A 13980-nucleotide genomic window follows, 5' to 3' on the forward strand; every position below is an offset into this window, starting at 1 on the left:
TGCCCTGCACAAGAACTGGCTTAAGCAGGAGGGCACATCTGGCACTGCAGGATTTGAGTTCCTGTTGGAGTAGTGTTACTAGTAGTAGATGGTAGCCTTTGTAACTTTGGTCGCAGCTTTCTGCAGGTCATTCACTAGGTCCTTCTGTGTAGCTCTAATTTTGTTCACTGTTCTTGTGATCATTTTGACCACACAGGGCAAGATCTTGCGTGGAGCCCCTGTTCTGGGGAGATTATCAATGGTCTTGTATGTTATGTTATGTTCATTTATTTGGCAGATGCTTTTATCCAAAGCGACGTACAATTTTTAATTTGTAGGGCATGTTGTGATCTGTAGGGGAAACCGGAGTACCTGGAGGAAACCCACACATGCATGGGGAGAACATGCAACTCCACGCAGAAAGGCCACAGCCGAGTTTCGAACCTGCAACCTTCTTGCTACGGGGCAACAGTGCTAACAACTGTGGCACCATGCAGCCCCATGTCTTCATTCCACTTTCTAATAAATGCTCCCACAGTTTCTTCACACCAAGCAGCTCACCTATTGCAGATTCAGTCTTCTCAATCTGGTGCAGGTCTATGTTACGACCTCAGCCTGGTCTAGGTTCAGGGAGGCCTAACACAGGAACGTGAGAAAAGAAAAGAACCAATCTGACACCAAGTCACAATCAAAAGAAAGTCCTTTTTATTAACTAAAGGTGTCCCTAAGGGAGAAAAAACCTGTTTAATGAAAATAGGAGTTTAATTTAGGCTGCAGGAACAAATGCTGAGGGCTTAAAGTAACTAAAGGAGCAAATAACAATGGGAACGGAAACTCACTGGTTCTGAAAATAAACCAGGAACAACGGAGCTTGCCCGGAGGCCTTACCAAAAGGTCCACTGGTGAACCAACTCACCCACGCAACAGTCAACTCTGTTAAGAGCAAAGAAAACCGGAGCTCAACCGGTTTTCTTATGCGGGTGGAAATTAAACCAGCCAGGGGCAACCGTCCACAAGTTCTCCAAAGTAAGCAATCTTTCACTCCAATCCTCTCTCCAGTCCTCTCTCTGTCAGCCTCAATCCTCTCTCTCTCTCTCGCTCTCTCCTCTCTCTCCCGCGCTCTCTGAGCAGCGCTGATCTTTATCTGCTCCAGCTGGGTGATTCCTGATGGGAGTCAGCTGCATAGAGTGAAGCCAGGGAGCTGGGCGCTCTCCAAGGTCCTGAAAATGGTGCAGGAATAAGGGTGCGGAGTAGAAGCTGAGCGCTAGAGAACTCAGGGTCCGTAACACCCCCATACCTAAAGTAAAGAAAAATGGTGGAAGTGAAAACAGAATAAAAACACCATTTTTCTCATAATGTGTCTCCCCCCTTTTTTTTTCTACCAGAAACACCAAACGCCCACACAGAGACCGAGTCCCCGCCATCTGCCTAACCAAAAACTAACTAAAAATAAGCCTAGCTCTTCATGTGGATTTGGGCGGGCAGATTAAGCACAGTGCAAAAGACACAAAAAAAACATAACCAGCAAAGAGAGGTGCTCTTTCTGGAGTGCTCCCGAGAAGGTGAAATGAATCACCAACACTAACCCATGGGCCACAACACTAACAAAATAACAAATAGATTATCCCCTAAAGAGGAAATAATCTCTCCACCCTAGCCAGGGGATCTCAGCCGTCTGAAAACTGATCGTGGGTGCTGAAGGATCGCGATAAACAATCAGCGATGACATTTTCGGTTCCTTTCCGGTGGCGGCTTCATGTGTTTGCAGCCATCACAGGACCCTTGAGCACCAACATCCAATACAAACGGGACCTTTGGAGACAGTAAAAATGTTAGTGTAGCTACCATAGCAGCAACTTTCTTATAAAAACAATGAGTTGCGAGGTTTGTGGTGAAGCTGGTCGGTTCCAGATGAGTAACAGGATTTTCCAAAGCCAACAGGTCATCCCAGGAGGAAGTGTGAGTAACTATGTTATCCAGATAAATGCTGCACAAAGGAAGTTCTGGCGCCACTAGATGGGTTTGAGTAACCTCATCCAGAACTGGAGTGATGGCAGCGGCTGCGCACACCGCGGCCTCACCGGGTGGTTGTGCAGTAGTCTGAGGAGACAGATATCTTTCCAACATGATAACATTACAAACACAATTTTTCCTGCGACGGTCTGTGATGTTTTTAGCTACTGGTTTACACCAGGTTCTCAGTAACACACCATTCTCAATAACATAACCAGTAGTTCCATTTATTTTCTTTCCCACATGCTCAAAGCAGTCGGTCAGAGATTTATCAGACCGTTGTTCCGCCTCCAAAGAAGCCGGACTTAGCGGAAACATGTTGAACAACACTTCATTTGTGACCAGATGAGTGGAAGAAGTTGTTTCAGCGGGATTAAGAACATCACTCTGCGAATCGTCAAACAAACTGGAGAGATCCAAAATCTCATGCGCTCTCTTAGCTTGAGATCGGGTACACACACAAGTGGGGAGCACTCCTGCGGGAGTCTCCTCACACTCTCCGGGTGCGATGTTCTCTTTCACCACTGGGGGAGGAATGACCGCACCTCCAGCCAAGTCGTTCCCTAAAAGAAGAGCTACACCTTCCACAGGCAAGGAAGGGCAGACTGCTACTTCACACGACCCAGTAAAAAGTCCACTCCTTAAGTAAATTCTGTGAAGCGGGCGAGAAACAGGCACAGCATTTACTCCAGCCAACAACACGGAAGAGCCGGTAGAGCTCAAGTCATCAAATGGCAACACTTTCTGTGAAATTAACGTCTGAGAAGCCCCAGTGTCTCTTAAAATCTTAACAGGGGTCAGCTTTTCACAGCTTTCTGTAAGAGACACTTGTCCTTCTGACATGAAAGGACCAAAACCACGGTTATTTTCTCCCGACTTGGAGACAAAACCCACGGGCTGCGCAGCAGACCCTCTTTTTTCATTCCTCCGCTTGAGGATTACACAATCTCTCGCGACATGCCCCACCAGGTGGCAATAATAACAGCGAGGTTTCTGAGGACGAGGAGGAGAAGGAGAGTTTCTAAAAGGTGTTACTGACACCGGGCGAGCAGATTCACCCTGATGAACACCACCAACACGGTGCGTCAACACAAACTCATCCGCCAGTAGGGCGGCTGAGGAGAGAGAAGAGACTTGTCTTTCATTTAAATATAATGCCAACCTCTCTGGCAAACACTTCTTAAATTCCTCCAGGAGAATTAGCTCTTTAAGATCCTGTAGAGTTTCAACCTTTGAGGCAAGGATCCATTTCTCAAACATCAGAGCTTTTTCTCTAGAGAACTCAACATAAGTTTGCGTGGAGAGTTTTACATTCTGTGACCGGAACTTCTGACGATAGGCTTCAGGAACCAACTCATAAGCAACAAGAACAGCAGCTTTCACTTTATTATAATCCATGCTGTCAGATAAAGAAAGAGAAGCAATTACCTCTTGAGCCTTTCCGGTTAACTTACACTGCAGCATAGTGGACCACACCTCTTGGGGCCAGTCTAAAGCAGCAGCCAGACGCTCGAATGTAGCGAAGTAGCTGTCAACCTCGCTCTCCCGGAAAGTCGGCACCAGAACAAGGCACTTGCTGATGTCACACTCGTTTCTCTGTTTGTCCATGGACCTCTCGTGCTCATAGTTTGTAGTAGAAGAAACACCTCCTCTTGCTTGGTATTCCAACTCCATACGTTTCAGTTTTAACTTTGTTTCAGCCTCGATCTCACAGCGGCGGATCTCCAGTTCGATTTGCTGCAATCGGGACTTTTCCTCAGCCTCATACTTCATGCGGGCCAGCCTGAGACGAAGACGTGCATTCTCCATACTAGCAGCAGAGGAAGTGGTGGATAAACTCTCTCCTGTGAACGGCGTCTGCCGCGAAAGAGCGTCCTGTTCATCTGGGACAGAAAGGCGCTCGGGTGCAGCACCCACAGGAACGGAAGTAGCAGCTTTCACAGTCTGTCCATCCTCCATGTCCTGTTTCAGGGGCAAATCAGAAGAGTCACTGAAAGGAGGTTGTAACAAACCTTCCTTTTCCAACGCGGCCATCACAGAATCCTTTAAGTCCTTTTTCAGCAGGTTCTGGATGCCTTGGAGACCGAGGTGTACAGCCAACTCTGCCAGTTCGGTCCTTTTGAAGCTTTCGACCTGGTCCCGAGAAGGGGCAGCCAGAAACTCCTTTAAATTAAACATGCTCACGTTAGCACAACAACACGGGTACTCAAATCACACCACCAATCACGTTAACGTAACAAATGAATCAATAACAAAATAAAATCCCGGACGAGCTCCCAATATGTTACGACCTCAGCCTGGTCTAGGTTCAGGGAGGCCTAACACAGGAACGTGAGAAAAGAAAAGAACCAATCTGACACCAAGTCACAATCAAAAGAAAGTCCTTTTTATTAACTAAAGGTGTCCCTAAGGGAGAAAAAACCTGTTTAATGAAAATAGGAGTTTAATTTAGGCTGCAGGAACAAATGCTGAGGGCTTAAAGTAACTAAAGGAGCAAATAACAATGGGAACGGAAACTCACTGGTTCTGAAAATAAACCAGGAACAACGGAGCTTGCCCGGAGGCCTTACCAAAAGGTCCACTGGTGAACCAACTCACCCACGCAACAGTCAACTCTGTTAAGAGCAAAGAAAACCGGAGCTCAACCGGTTTTCTTATGCGGGTGGAAATTAAACCAGCCAGGGGCAACCGTCCACAAGTTCTCCAAAGTAAGCAATCTTTCACTCCAATCCTCTCTCCAGTCCTCTCTCTGTCAGCCTCAATCCTCTCTCTCTCTCTCTCGCTCTCTCCTCTCTCTCCCGCGCTCTCTGAGCAGCGCTGATCTTTATCTGCTCCAGCTGGGTGATTCCTGATGGGAGTCAGCTGCATAGAGTGAAGCCAGGGAGCTGGGCGCTCTCCAAGGTCCTGAAAATGGTGCAGGAATAAGGGTGCGGAGTAGAAGCTGAGCGCTAGAGAACTCAGGGTCCGTAACAGTCTACAATTGTGTTTCTGCTGTCCTTTGACAGCTCTTTGGTCTTGGCTGTTGTGTAGCTTGGAGTTTGGCTGTTTGAGGTTGTGGACAAGCAGTAGCGGTTTTAGGCACGGGCAGACAGGGCAGTTGCCCGGGGCGGCATTTTTTCATGACACAAAAGGGGCGCACAAGCGCTGAGTAAAAAAAAAAAAAAAAAGAAAGAAATCTGCGCCGCACCGAGGTTTTCTATTGTCATATGACAGTGTCTGGATTGGAAGCAGCAAGTTGGCGGCCCCTGCAGCAGCAGGCGCTCCTGCTGACTGAGAACGTTCACGTGCACCGTGCGTGTATGAAGTAGAGGAAGGGGAGGGGTGCGGCGGGGGAATTCACCTCTGGGTGGGTCCAAATGAAATGAGCGGGTAGGGGCTGAATCAACTATAACATGGCTAAAGTCAATCACATCTTGATGTTCTTCCATTTAACGCACATTTCATTCATAATATCATAAACACAGGCCTATCATACTTTCAGGTTTTTCTGAATTGTGTGAAATGGCCGAATAAAAAAAGGAAAAACAAAACGATTTTGTGGTCATCTCCCCATCAAGGTCAAATTGTTTAGTCCTGACTAAAGGAAACTTATTGAGTCAAGAGCCAAACAGAAGAGATGAACATAAAAAGGCTAAAACCACCAGGTGCCCGATTCAGGAAAATAAAGAAAAAAAAGAGCAGAAAGATAAAGGTATTTACGCTCTCATGCTGCATGTTTTCAATTTTTTGAACCAGTTAACTGGGATTTTAACGGTTAAATTCGGTCAACTAATTGCTAACAGAGCTAATAGGGCTGAAATATTGAAATGAATATTCAAATGGTTCGAAAAAATTCCTTTGTTTTTTACTGATTCAAACTAGGATTTGTTAAATGCTCGCTGCAGCCTGTGGCCTGCCTGAACAACAACAAACACATGTTGATCATGTTCACATAATAATAAATAAAACAACTCTACAAGCAGAAGAAAACTCCCCAGTCACCACTAACTATCCTGTTTATTTATTGCAGATGGCTGCACTGATTATTTTTTTACATGATTTGTTCTGTAAAAGTTGGGATTTTTGGTAGTCTACAGTTTATTTTTATGCCAGTTTAAATTACAATTTCAGAGGCAATTCTAAAATATTATGGATCTTGATAAAGATCTATTGGAGATCTACTGCAACTTTTGGACTGCTCTGTCAGTCACTGTGGCTCAAGCTGAGAGGAGCTTTTCAAAACTTGATCAAGTCGTTCCTGAGGTCAACTGTGTTTCAGGGGCGGCTCACAAACCTGGCTCTGATTAGTATCAATCACTCAGTAGGGAAAATATGAATATGAATACTATGAAATATTTTTGCTATTTAGTAGGACTGCACGATATTGGGAAAATCTGCGATATTCGATAACAGTGCTTAATTTTGCGATACCGATATTACTCACGATAAATGAACAAATACTAAAGTATGCAGTGTTGATGTCGTCTGGCGTGTGACGTCTGCTCTGGGTTAAAAGCAAACAAAAACTAATGCATGAATTCCATTACAGCATACCATTTTTATTGAAAAAGTATGCAGCTGCACCTGCTACTGTATTAGCAGCAAAACAACAAACTGCATGCATGCAGTTTCTCAATGACTTTAAAACATCACCACCACCATAAAACTTTTTCTGATGCTCCAAATACAGAAAATTCTCTCATTGTTACTGAACATTTTCTCCACTTATGTGGTTATGATATAAGGCTGTTGCTGTAATTGGGAAGTGAACTGTGCTGGGCCAAACTAGGAGAATATTAAGATTTTCTGAGGGAAAGAGAAAAACAATTGTCTACTTTTCAGAAGAGGAACTGGCAAAAAAAACTACATGGAAAATATGTGAAAACGTTTGTTTTAAACCCCAAATTGAACAAGTTTACCTAGATCTCAAAAAGCAGCTCAGATGATGAAACTGCAACTATGATTCTGATAACAAGCTAACAAACTGAACTAGCTCCTCTTAAGATAACCGGCTAGCAGAGCTTCTGACTGACAGTTTATGTGCAGCAGCAAATCAACTATCCTGATTAACAAGGTTATAAAAGCTCATAAATGAAAAATCACTTTGATGTGTGGGGGAACTTTTCCACGCCCTCTTTAGCAGGGTGGGACTGGGAGGAGAGTGCTGTAGCCTTTTAGCTGGAAGCTAACTGGAGCCTGGGGCTAACGGTGGGTTGGTTCCAGGCCCGGAGTGGCTAATCGGGAGGGTCTGGAGAATTCCCGGTGGGCCGCGCGATGTTTGGGCCGCATGGGGCCGGTGCTCTCGTTTTTGTTTTTTATCATTTTATTTTTATTTTTTGGTGCCGGTGTTCAGTCATGGCACTGAGGCCGCCGGGCTGATCACATACGCTCCTCCCGGCTGTCTCTGGCTGGCTCTACCTGCAGGCTGCAGCTCGTTTTTTTTCCCCAGTATGCGCCTGTGCGCACCACGTGACCACGCAGTTGACGGAAAGATGGAAAGTAGAAAGAGCAAGGGTGGCGCGGAGAAGGCAAGAATTAAAAAGAGGAAAGCGTTGGAAACAGATGCAGCCAAGGCCGGATTAACCATATGGGCAACTGGGCAATTGACCAGGGCCCACGAACTCTAAGGGGCCCAGGGCAGCAAGCGCACGAGCAAAATACTGTAGGCATGTCTGTAATCTCCCGCATTATATTAAACTAGGGTGACCGTATGTCCGGTTTTCCCCGGACATGTCCACTTTTCACTCTCTGTCCGGGCGTCCGGACTGCGGGTTCTTGTATTGATGAAAATGTCCGGCTTTTCATCCAGGAGCAGGGATCGAATTATGGGGGAGCTGTATATCTTACACATCCAGGGGAGCCGGAAACAAGTTTTCTATCTATATTACATCATTTATGGACTCTTCTGAGCAGAGAGCACAAAGAGCGGCACAGCGCGTTATTCCGCAGCGATCCAGGCAGCTGCGTCCAGCGCACGGTCCATTCTCAAAGTGGCGCAACCAAAAAACTATAATTAGCACACGATCGTTCATGTCCGCACATATTCTCTATTTTCTGTCTTATTTGTGCCTGAAGCGCTCTGCTGCTGCGCAGCTCATCACCTGTGCTGCGCGGTGCTGCAGTGATTTCACCTCACTGACGCAGCATCGAAAGGCGCACTCCGCTTTGCGGTCAGGAGATCCATTTGATCTGCTCAAAAGTAACTGATGAGGTGAAAAAGTAAGAATCCTGGCAGCAGTTTTTTCTGGAGAGTTTAGAGGAGACGCAGGAAGACGAGAGACAGACAGGACAGGAAATAGTTCAATAAAAACAAGAAAACAAAACTAAGTGTAAAGTAAAATGTAGGTAGATTTATCTCCACTACAAGTTTTTACCAGTATAAAACAATAAGTTATACACATGTCATAGTTATACATCTGATACAATTCAAATCACCTTCAAAACTCAGTCACACACCCAGGGCCGTTTCAAGACATTTTGGGGGCCAAGGCAAAATGACCCCCCCCCCCACCCACCCCATAACTGGGCTCCCCAGAAGCCTCTGTGTAATTGTTACCCTCTCCAGTATTGTTAGTTATCCAGTGTTTATAAAAGCTCCTCAGACATTACTGACATGTTCTAATATTATCAGATGAAATTGAAAGCCACTATTTGTGGATTCTCTGAAAGTTTCCATGGAGTGTGTGACAACTTATTTTATCATTGATCCTATCGTCTAATCTCACAGCTGAAACAAGCACCCTTAATAATCTGTGCACAGGAAGCGTACCGATGCTGTAGTAAAACAAAAGTTATAATAATTTATTATTATTAAAACCTTGTTGCAGCACTAAAGCAGAAAAATGAGATTTTGCAATACATATGCTAAATATTTACATATGAATTGTTTTAGAGCCCTTTTATTGGCAGAATCTGATACTAATTTAGTTCTTACAAGAAAATGGGTCCCAACGTGGTTTGTGTGGTGTTGCCATAGTGTGACGTCATAGGCACAGATCCCCTGTTCTCTTGTTTGGAAATGGAAATATGATCACCCTGTACTAAACAAACTGTCCACCCGGGCTTTTGTGCTGCACAGACGCTTCGCTGCCTATGACTAAACGTCAGTTGAGAGTCAGTCTCATGCAGACTGACCAATGAAGAGAGGGCCTCAAGTTAAGACCCTCTCCTCATTGGTCAGTCCACACAAGGTGGGTCAAAGGTTACCCTGAGCGGGTTACGTGATGTCAGGCATTCAAGCATTGAGTATATTTACTGCATATTACAGTAAAATATTCTGTATGTGACCATATTATGGTGATCCTTGGGTCGTGATGATGGGGCCCTTGAATATTGTTGCCCAGGGTACAACGAAGTCTTAATCTGGCCCTGGATGCAGCTAAATGTGCAAAAATGAGCACCTTTTTTTTCTCAAACAAGCTTGCGGTCTTTAACTTCAAATGAAGATAAAACGGGTAAGGCAAGTCAAGATGTTAAACTTTACCGGCTGCAAATCACCATTCAAGTTAATTAAGCATCAATAATGAATTATATGGCATCATGACATAACGTTATGTAATATAATTTACAGTATGATGTGACTGATGCCACCAAACTGTCTTGTCAGAGTCAAACACAAGATCCAGTAGGCCTAATAAGCACCAGGCAGAAACCCACAATTCCAGAGCGGGCATGTACTGGTAGGATTACTTATTGAGTCAGTGAACTGAATATTATTGAAATTTATATGATGAAAACTATCCTGGCTCTATATGAAAGTGTCCTAAAATGCTAGATGATTCAGCATTGATCAGAAAGCATGTAAAAAAGGAAAATGAATGCTGAATTGTGACAATTTTCACACAATGTAGTGTCAGAAGAAGAGCCAGGAGCCAGCAGTGAGGGTATTGCTCCTGTTGGGATAGAAGGTGAGCCAACTCATGTGCAAACAAGCAAACATCAGTTTCATTATAATAATTTTAATGCCCAAATAATAGTAGTGACCTGATGTATTTCTGTTAGTAAATGCACAAAGCCCACAACAGATCGTTATTAGAATGAAAGTAAAATTAAATAAGCCTGCATATTTTGCCATAGAAAATATTTTAATTGGTTACAAAGATGTGTTTTCCATATCAAATGTGCCAAAGCTTTACAGATGATTATTTTAATTGTGTGCAGGTGAGTCTAGGGAAACTGGAAAAAGTGTGAAAGGGAGTGCTGAGTCATTTCATTTTAAAGGTTTGAAAATCTCAGAACAGCTGTTTGAACAGAATGTAGATTGTTATATTGTTAGAGAATGTGTTGTAAAGAACAATGTTGGAGATGTGCACCGATGTTCAAATAAACCTACATTGTAAAGCAACTCTTTCTTGCTTTACAAGAAAGAGTTGCTCTTTCTTGTAAAGCAACTCAACTCTTTCAACTCTTTCTTGCTTTACAATTACAAGGCTTTACCGAGTAGTGTGCTTTTGTAGACTATACATATAAAGTTCTAACATGATTTTAATAATAATTCGTTAAGTGGGCCGGTCTGGGGTCTGAAACTCCAGGGCTGAAAATGTGTCCCACTCCGGCCCTGGTTGGTTCACCGGCACGTGTCGGAGTCAACCCGGTTATTATCAGCGGACTCGCGTTCACGTTTGAAAGCATCGCTGATTCCAGAAACCTCAGCACAAAGTGCGTTCGTTAATCTGAGCCAGCATGACGAACAAGGGAAGTGAGCGGCAGCGGAAAGCGGGGGCGGAGCAGAGCGGAGATAGTGGAATTTTGGGGTAAGGGTCTACGTAGGGGGCAGGCGTATTACGTGAATTGACCCATCTGATTGGCTGCATATCAGAAGGGCTACATTTGATTGGTCAAATAATACTTCCATGTAAAAAACAGCTGGTTTACAAAAAGTTGATGTATGGCACGGATGGAAATGTTTGAACCAAACATTTATCGCCGTTTGTGACATGCTTTGCGGTGGGCCCATCGCACGTCCTGTTATTGCGATGACGATAATTTTTCGATACATTGTGCAGCCGTACTATTTAGAATATTTATTATATATTATGTTCATATATTGTTAATATTTAGTTAGTTTAGTTGTTTTTGTATTTTTGATTCTATATATTTTGATACAGTATATAATGTATATTGCTTTACATTCTGACAACTTCATAGTAATTAATGTAAATATGTGCAACTTAGAAAAATGAATGTTCAATAGTCGTTCTAATAAAACATGCCTGTTTGTAGAAAACATGCCTGTTTGTAGAAAACATGCGTGTGTTTGTGCAGGTGGGTGGTGTGGTGGTGGTGGTGGTGGTGGTGGTGGTGGGGGGGGGGGGGGGGGGCTCAAAGGGGGCCTCGCCCGGGGAGTAATTCCATGTAGAACTGCCACTGTAGACAAGTGTCTACCATAACAAGTTCCAGCAGGTGCCATTAACTCAAGTAATGATTAGAGGACAGAGTAACCTCTTACAGAAATCACATATCTGTGAGAGTCAGGAATATTGCTTGTTTGTAGGAGACCAAATACTTATTTTCCATCATAATTTCCTAATAAAATCTTTAAAAATCAGACAATGGGGTTTTCTGGAATTTTTTTTTTCTAATAGTTGAGGTATACCTTTGATAAAAATTACAGGCCTCTCATATTTTTAAGTGGGTGAACTTGCACAATACCTTTTTGACCCACTATGGCTCTTTGAATGGAGCCATTCATTGAAGAGCCATTTACCTCAAAGAGCTGTTAAATTGACTGGTTCTTCTCAGCAAAGCAGTGCTAACTTCAGAGACCATCTTCCATGTAGCTCTACAACCTCTGGTCACTTTGCTTCCTTTAAACTGCAGCTGATTAAAGTCGGGCGTAAGGAAGACTAAATCGGAAGTATGGGCATATTTTGGATTTCTGAAAAACGCTGAGGGACAGTTAATAGAAGACTGCTATCCCGTTTGCAGAACGTGTAGGAAAAAAGTGTCTGCAAAAGGCAGCAACACTTCGAATCTAATGGCACATCTGCGTGACCATCACCCACGTCTCTACAGCCAGTGCAAGGTAAGTTAACATTAGCATTTTAGCTTAAATGTATGACGTGAGGACTTTTGGTTGAGGGAGAATGCAACGAGTCACTATATACTGCAGCTGCAGCGCCTTCTGCCAGCATTTAAACCGTGTCACGGACACCCTGTTGCTGGATGAAGCATCTTATTTGTCGATGATGAAGAGAAATATACAATTAGTTCCTTGTCATTGATTTGTTTACTTATTCAATGCCATTTATACTTGAACATTTGGATTTGATTACATAGTGTAGTAGTTATTTTAGTAATTTGTTTAAAGTGGCTATTTATTTTAAATACATATTTTTTTAAGGTTGACTTGTACAGTGCTCAAGTCAAGTGTGGACTGGAGTTTTAGATTTTCATTTTGATAATGAAGAAAACAAGTATATGAGAAAACAAGTGGTGTTTCTTTGATTTGTTTACATATTGTTTATGTTTCGAATGTTTGGATTTGTATAATTTAAACCTGCACTGACTACTGTAACATGTTCCAGAAAAAGAAGCTATTTGTTCCTTTACTTGTGAAAAGTTGCACTTTTGCTAAGGCTTTGTGTTATTTTAGGTTTAATAAACACTGTTAAACCTTTTCAAAACTATTTCAGTTTGTGTAGAACAGGACTATCAATGCTTTCTGAACATATGCAACACCGTTTAAAAAATACCGAGATAATACCGAAAACCGTGATAATTTTGGTCACAAACACCGTGAGGTTAAATTTTCATACCGTGACAACCCTAGTCTCTAATGACCTTCTGACTCACAGTGATGCAGGGGACTGTTCTGTTCTGGTCCTGCTGGACCTGACTGCAGCCTTTGACACTGTTGACCATCACCTGCTACTGGAGAGGCTGAGAGACTGGGTAGGCCTATCAGGATCTGCTCTGGAGTGGTTCTCCACTTGTCTCTCTGAGCGCTCCTTCTCTGTGGCCGTCTCCAAGTTTAGGTCCTCCACCACCTCTCTTACCCATGGTATCCCACAAGGTTCTGTGCTGGGGCCTCTGCTCTTCCTTCTCTATCTGCTTCCTCTTCAGCACATCCTGAGCTCCTTCAAAGAATCTCATCTTTATGCAGATGACATCCAACTGTACATCTCCTTTAAGCCCCGTGAGATGTCTAAGCTGCAGCTATTACACACCTGCTTAGACTCTATCAAAACCTGGATGGCTGGGAGCTTTCTACAGCCGAATGAAGATAAGACTGAGATCGTCATCTGTGCCCCAGACAAGCTGGTTCCCAAAGTCAGAGACTCTCTTGGTCAGCTTGCTTCTCACACCGAACCTTCTGTCAGGAATCTTGGCGTATCTTGTTCGCTCCTCCTTCTTCCATCTCAGGAACATTGCAAAGCTGAGTCCCATTCTGTCCTGCTCTGAACTTGAGACAGTTATCCACACCTTCATCTCCTCACGCTTAGACTACTGTAACTCTCTTTTCACGTATCTGGGCAAAACCTCCCTGAACCGTCTACAGGTGGTTCAGAATGCCTGTGCTCGGCTTCTGACCAAGTCCTCCAAACACACCCACATCACCCCGCTTCTCCTCCAGCTTCATTGGCTGCCAGTCAACTTCAGGGTTTATTTCAAGATCCTGATTCTGGTCTATGGGGCCTTACATGGACAAGCACCATCTTACATTGGTGATCTTCTTAGTCCCTACACCCCCAGCAGGTCCCTGAGGTCCAGTGATCAAAGCCTACTGGTTGTGCAGCACCAGACAAAAGACCAAAGGTGACAGATCATTTGCTGCTGTGGCCCCCAGACTCTTGACCTCTCTCCCCCTGAGACTGAGATCAGTGGACTCAGTGGTCTCCTTTAAAAAGCAGCTGAAGACTCACTTGTTCAAGCTGGCTTTTGTATGACCTTCTTCACCACTCTCTCTTTATTCTGCTCTCCCCACCTATTCCACCTTCCTCAGGATCCACTGATTTCCCTTTTTCCTGTTCTCTCTCTTTCTTAACATTTTTTATCACAATTGTCTCT

General features: G+C 43.8%; 1 protein-coding gene across 1 annotated transcript; it reads right to left on the bottom strand.

Annotated features, from left to right (window-relative positions):
* Window positions 1-1554: 1554 nt before the first annotated feature.
* LOC139069722 (uncharacterized) lies at window positions 1555-5706 on the bottom strand. The gene is made up of 3 exons (XM_070550608.1): window positions 5692-5706; window positions 4591-5034; window positions 1555-4155 (listed from the first exon to the last, which is right to left on the bottom strand). The coding sequence occupies exons 1-3, from the start codon at window positions 5704-5706 to the stop codon at window positions 1696-1698; spliced, it is 2919 nt and encodes a 972-aa protein (XP_070406709.1). The 3' UTR covers window positions 1555-1695.
* Between the last annotated feature and the right edge of the window lie 8274 nt (window positions 5707-13980).

Source organism: Nothobranchius furzeri, chromosome 4, assembly GCF_043380555.1.
Source record: "Nothobranchius furzeri strain GRZ-AD chromosome 4, NfurGRZ-RIMD1, whole genome shotgun sequence".
In the NCBI taxonomy this organism is placed as follows: Eukaryota; Metazoa; Chordata; class Actinopteri; order Cyprinodontiformes; family Nothobranchiidae; genus Nothobranchius; species Nothobranchius furzeri.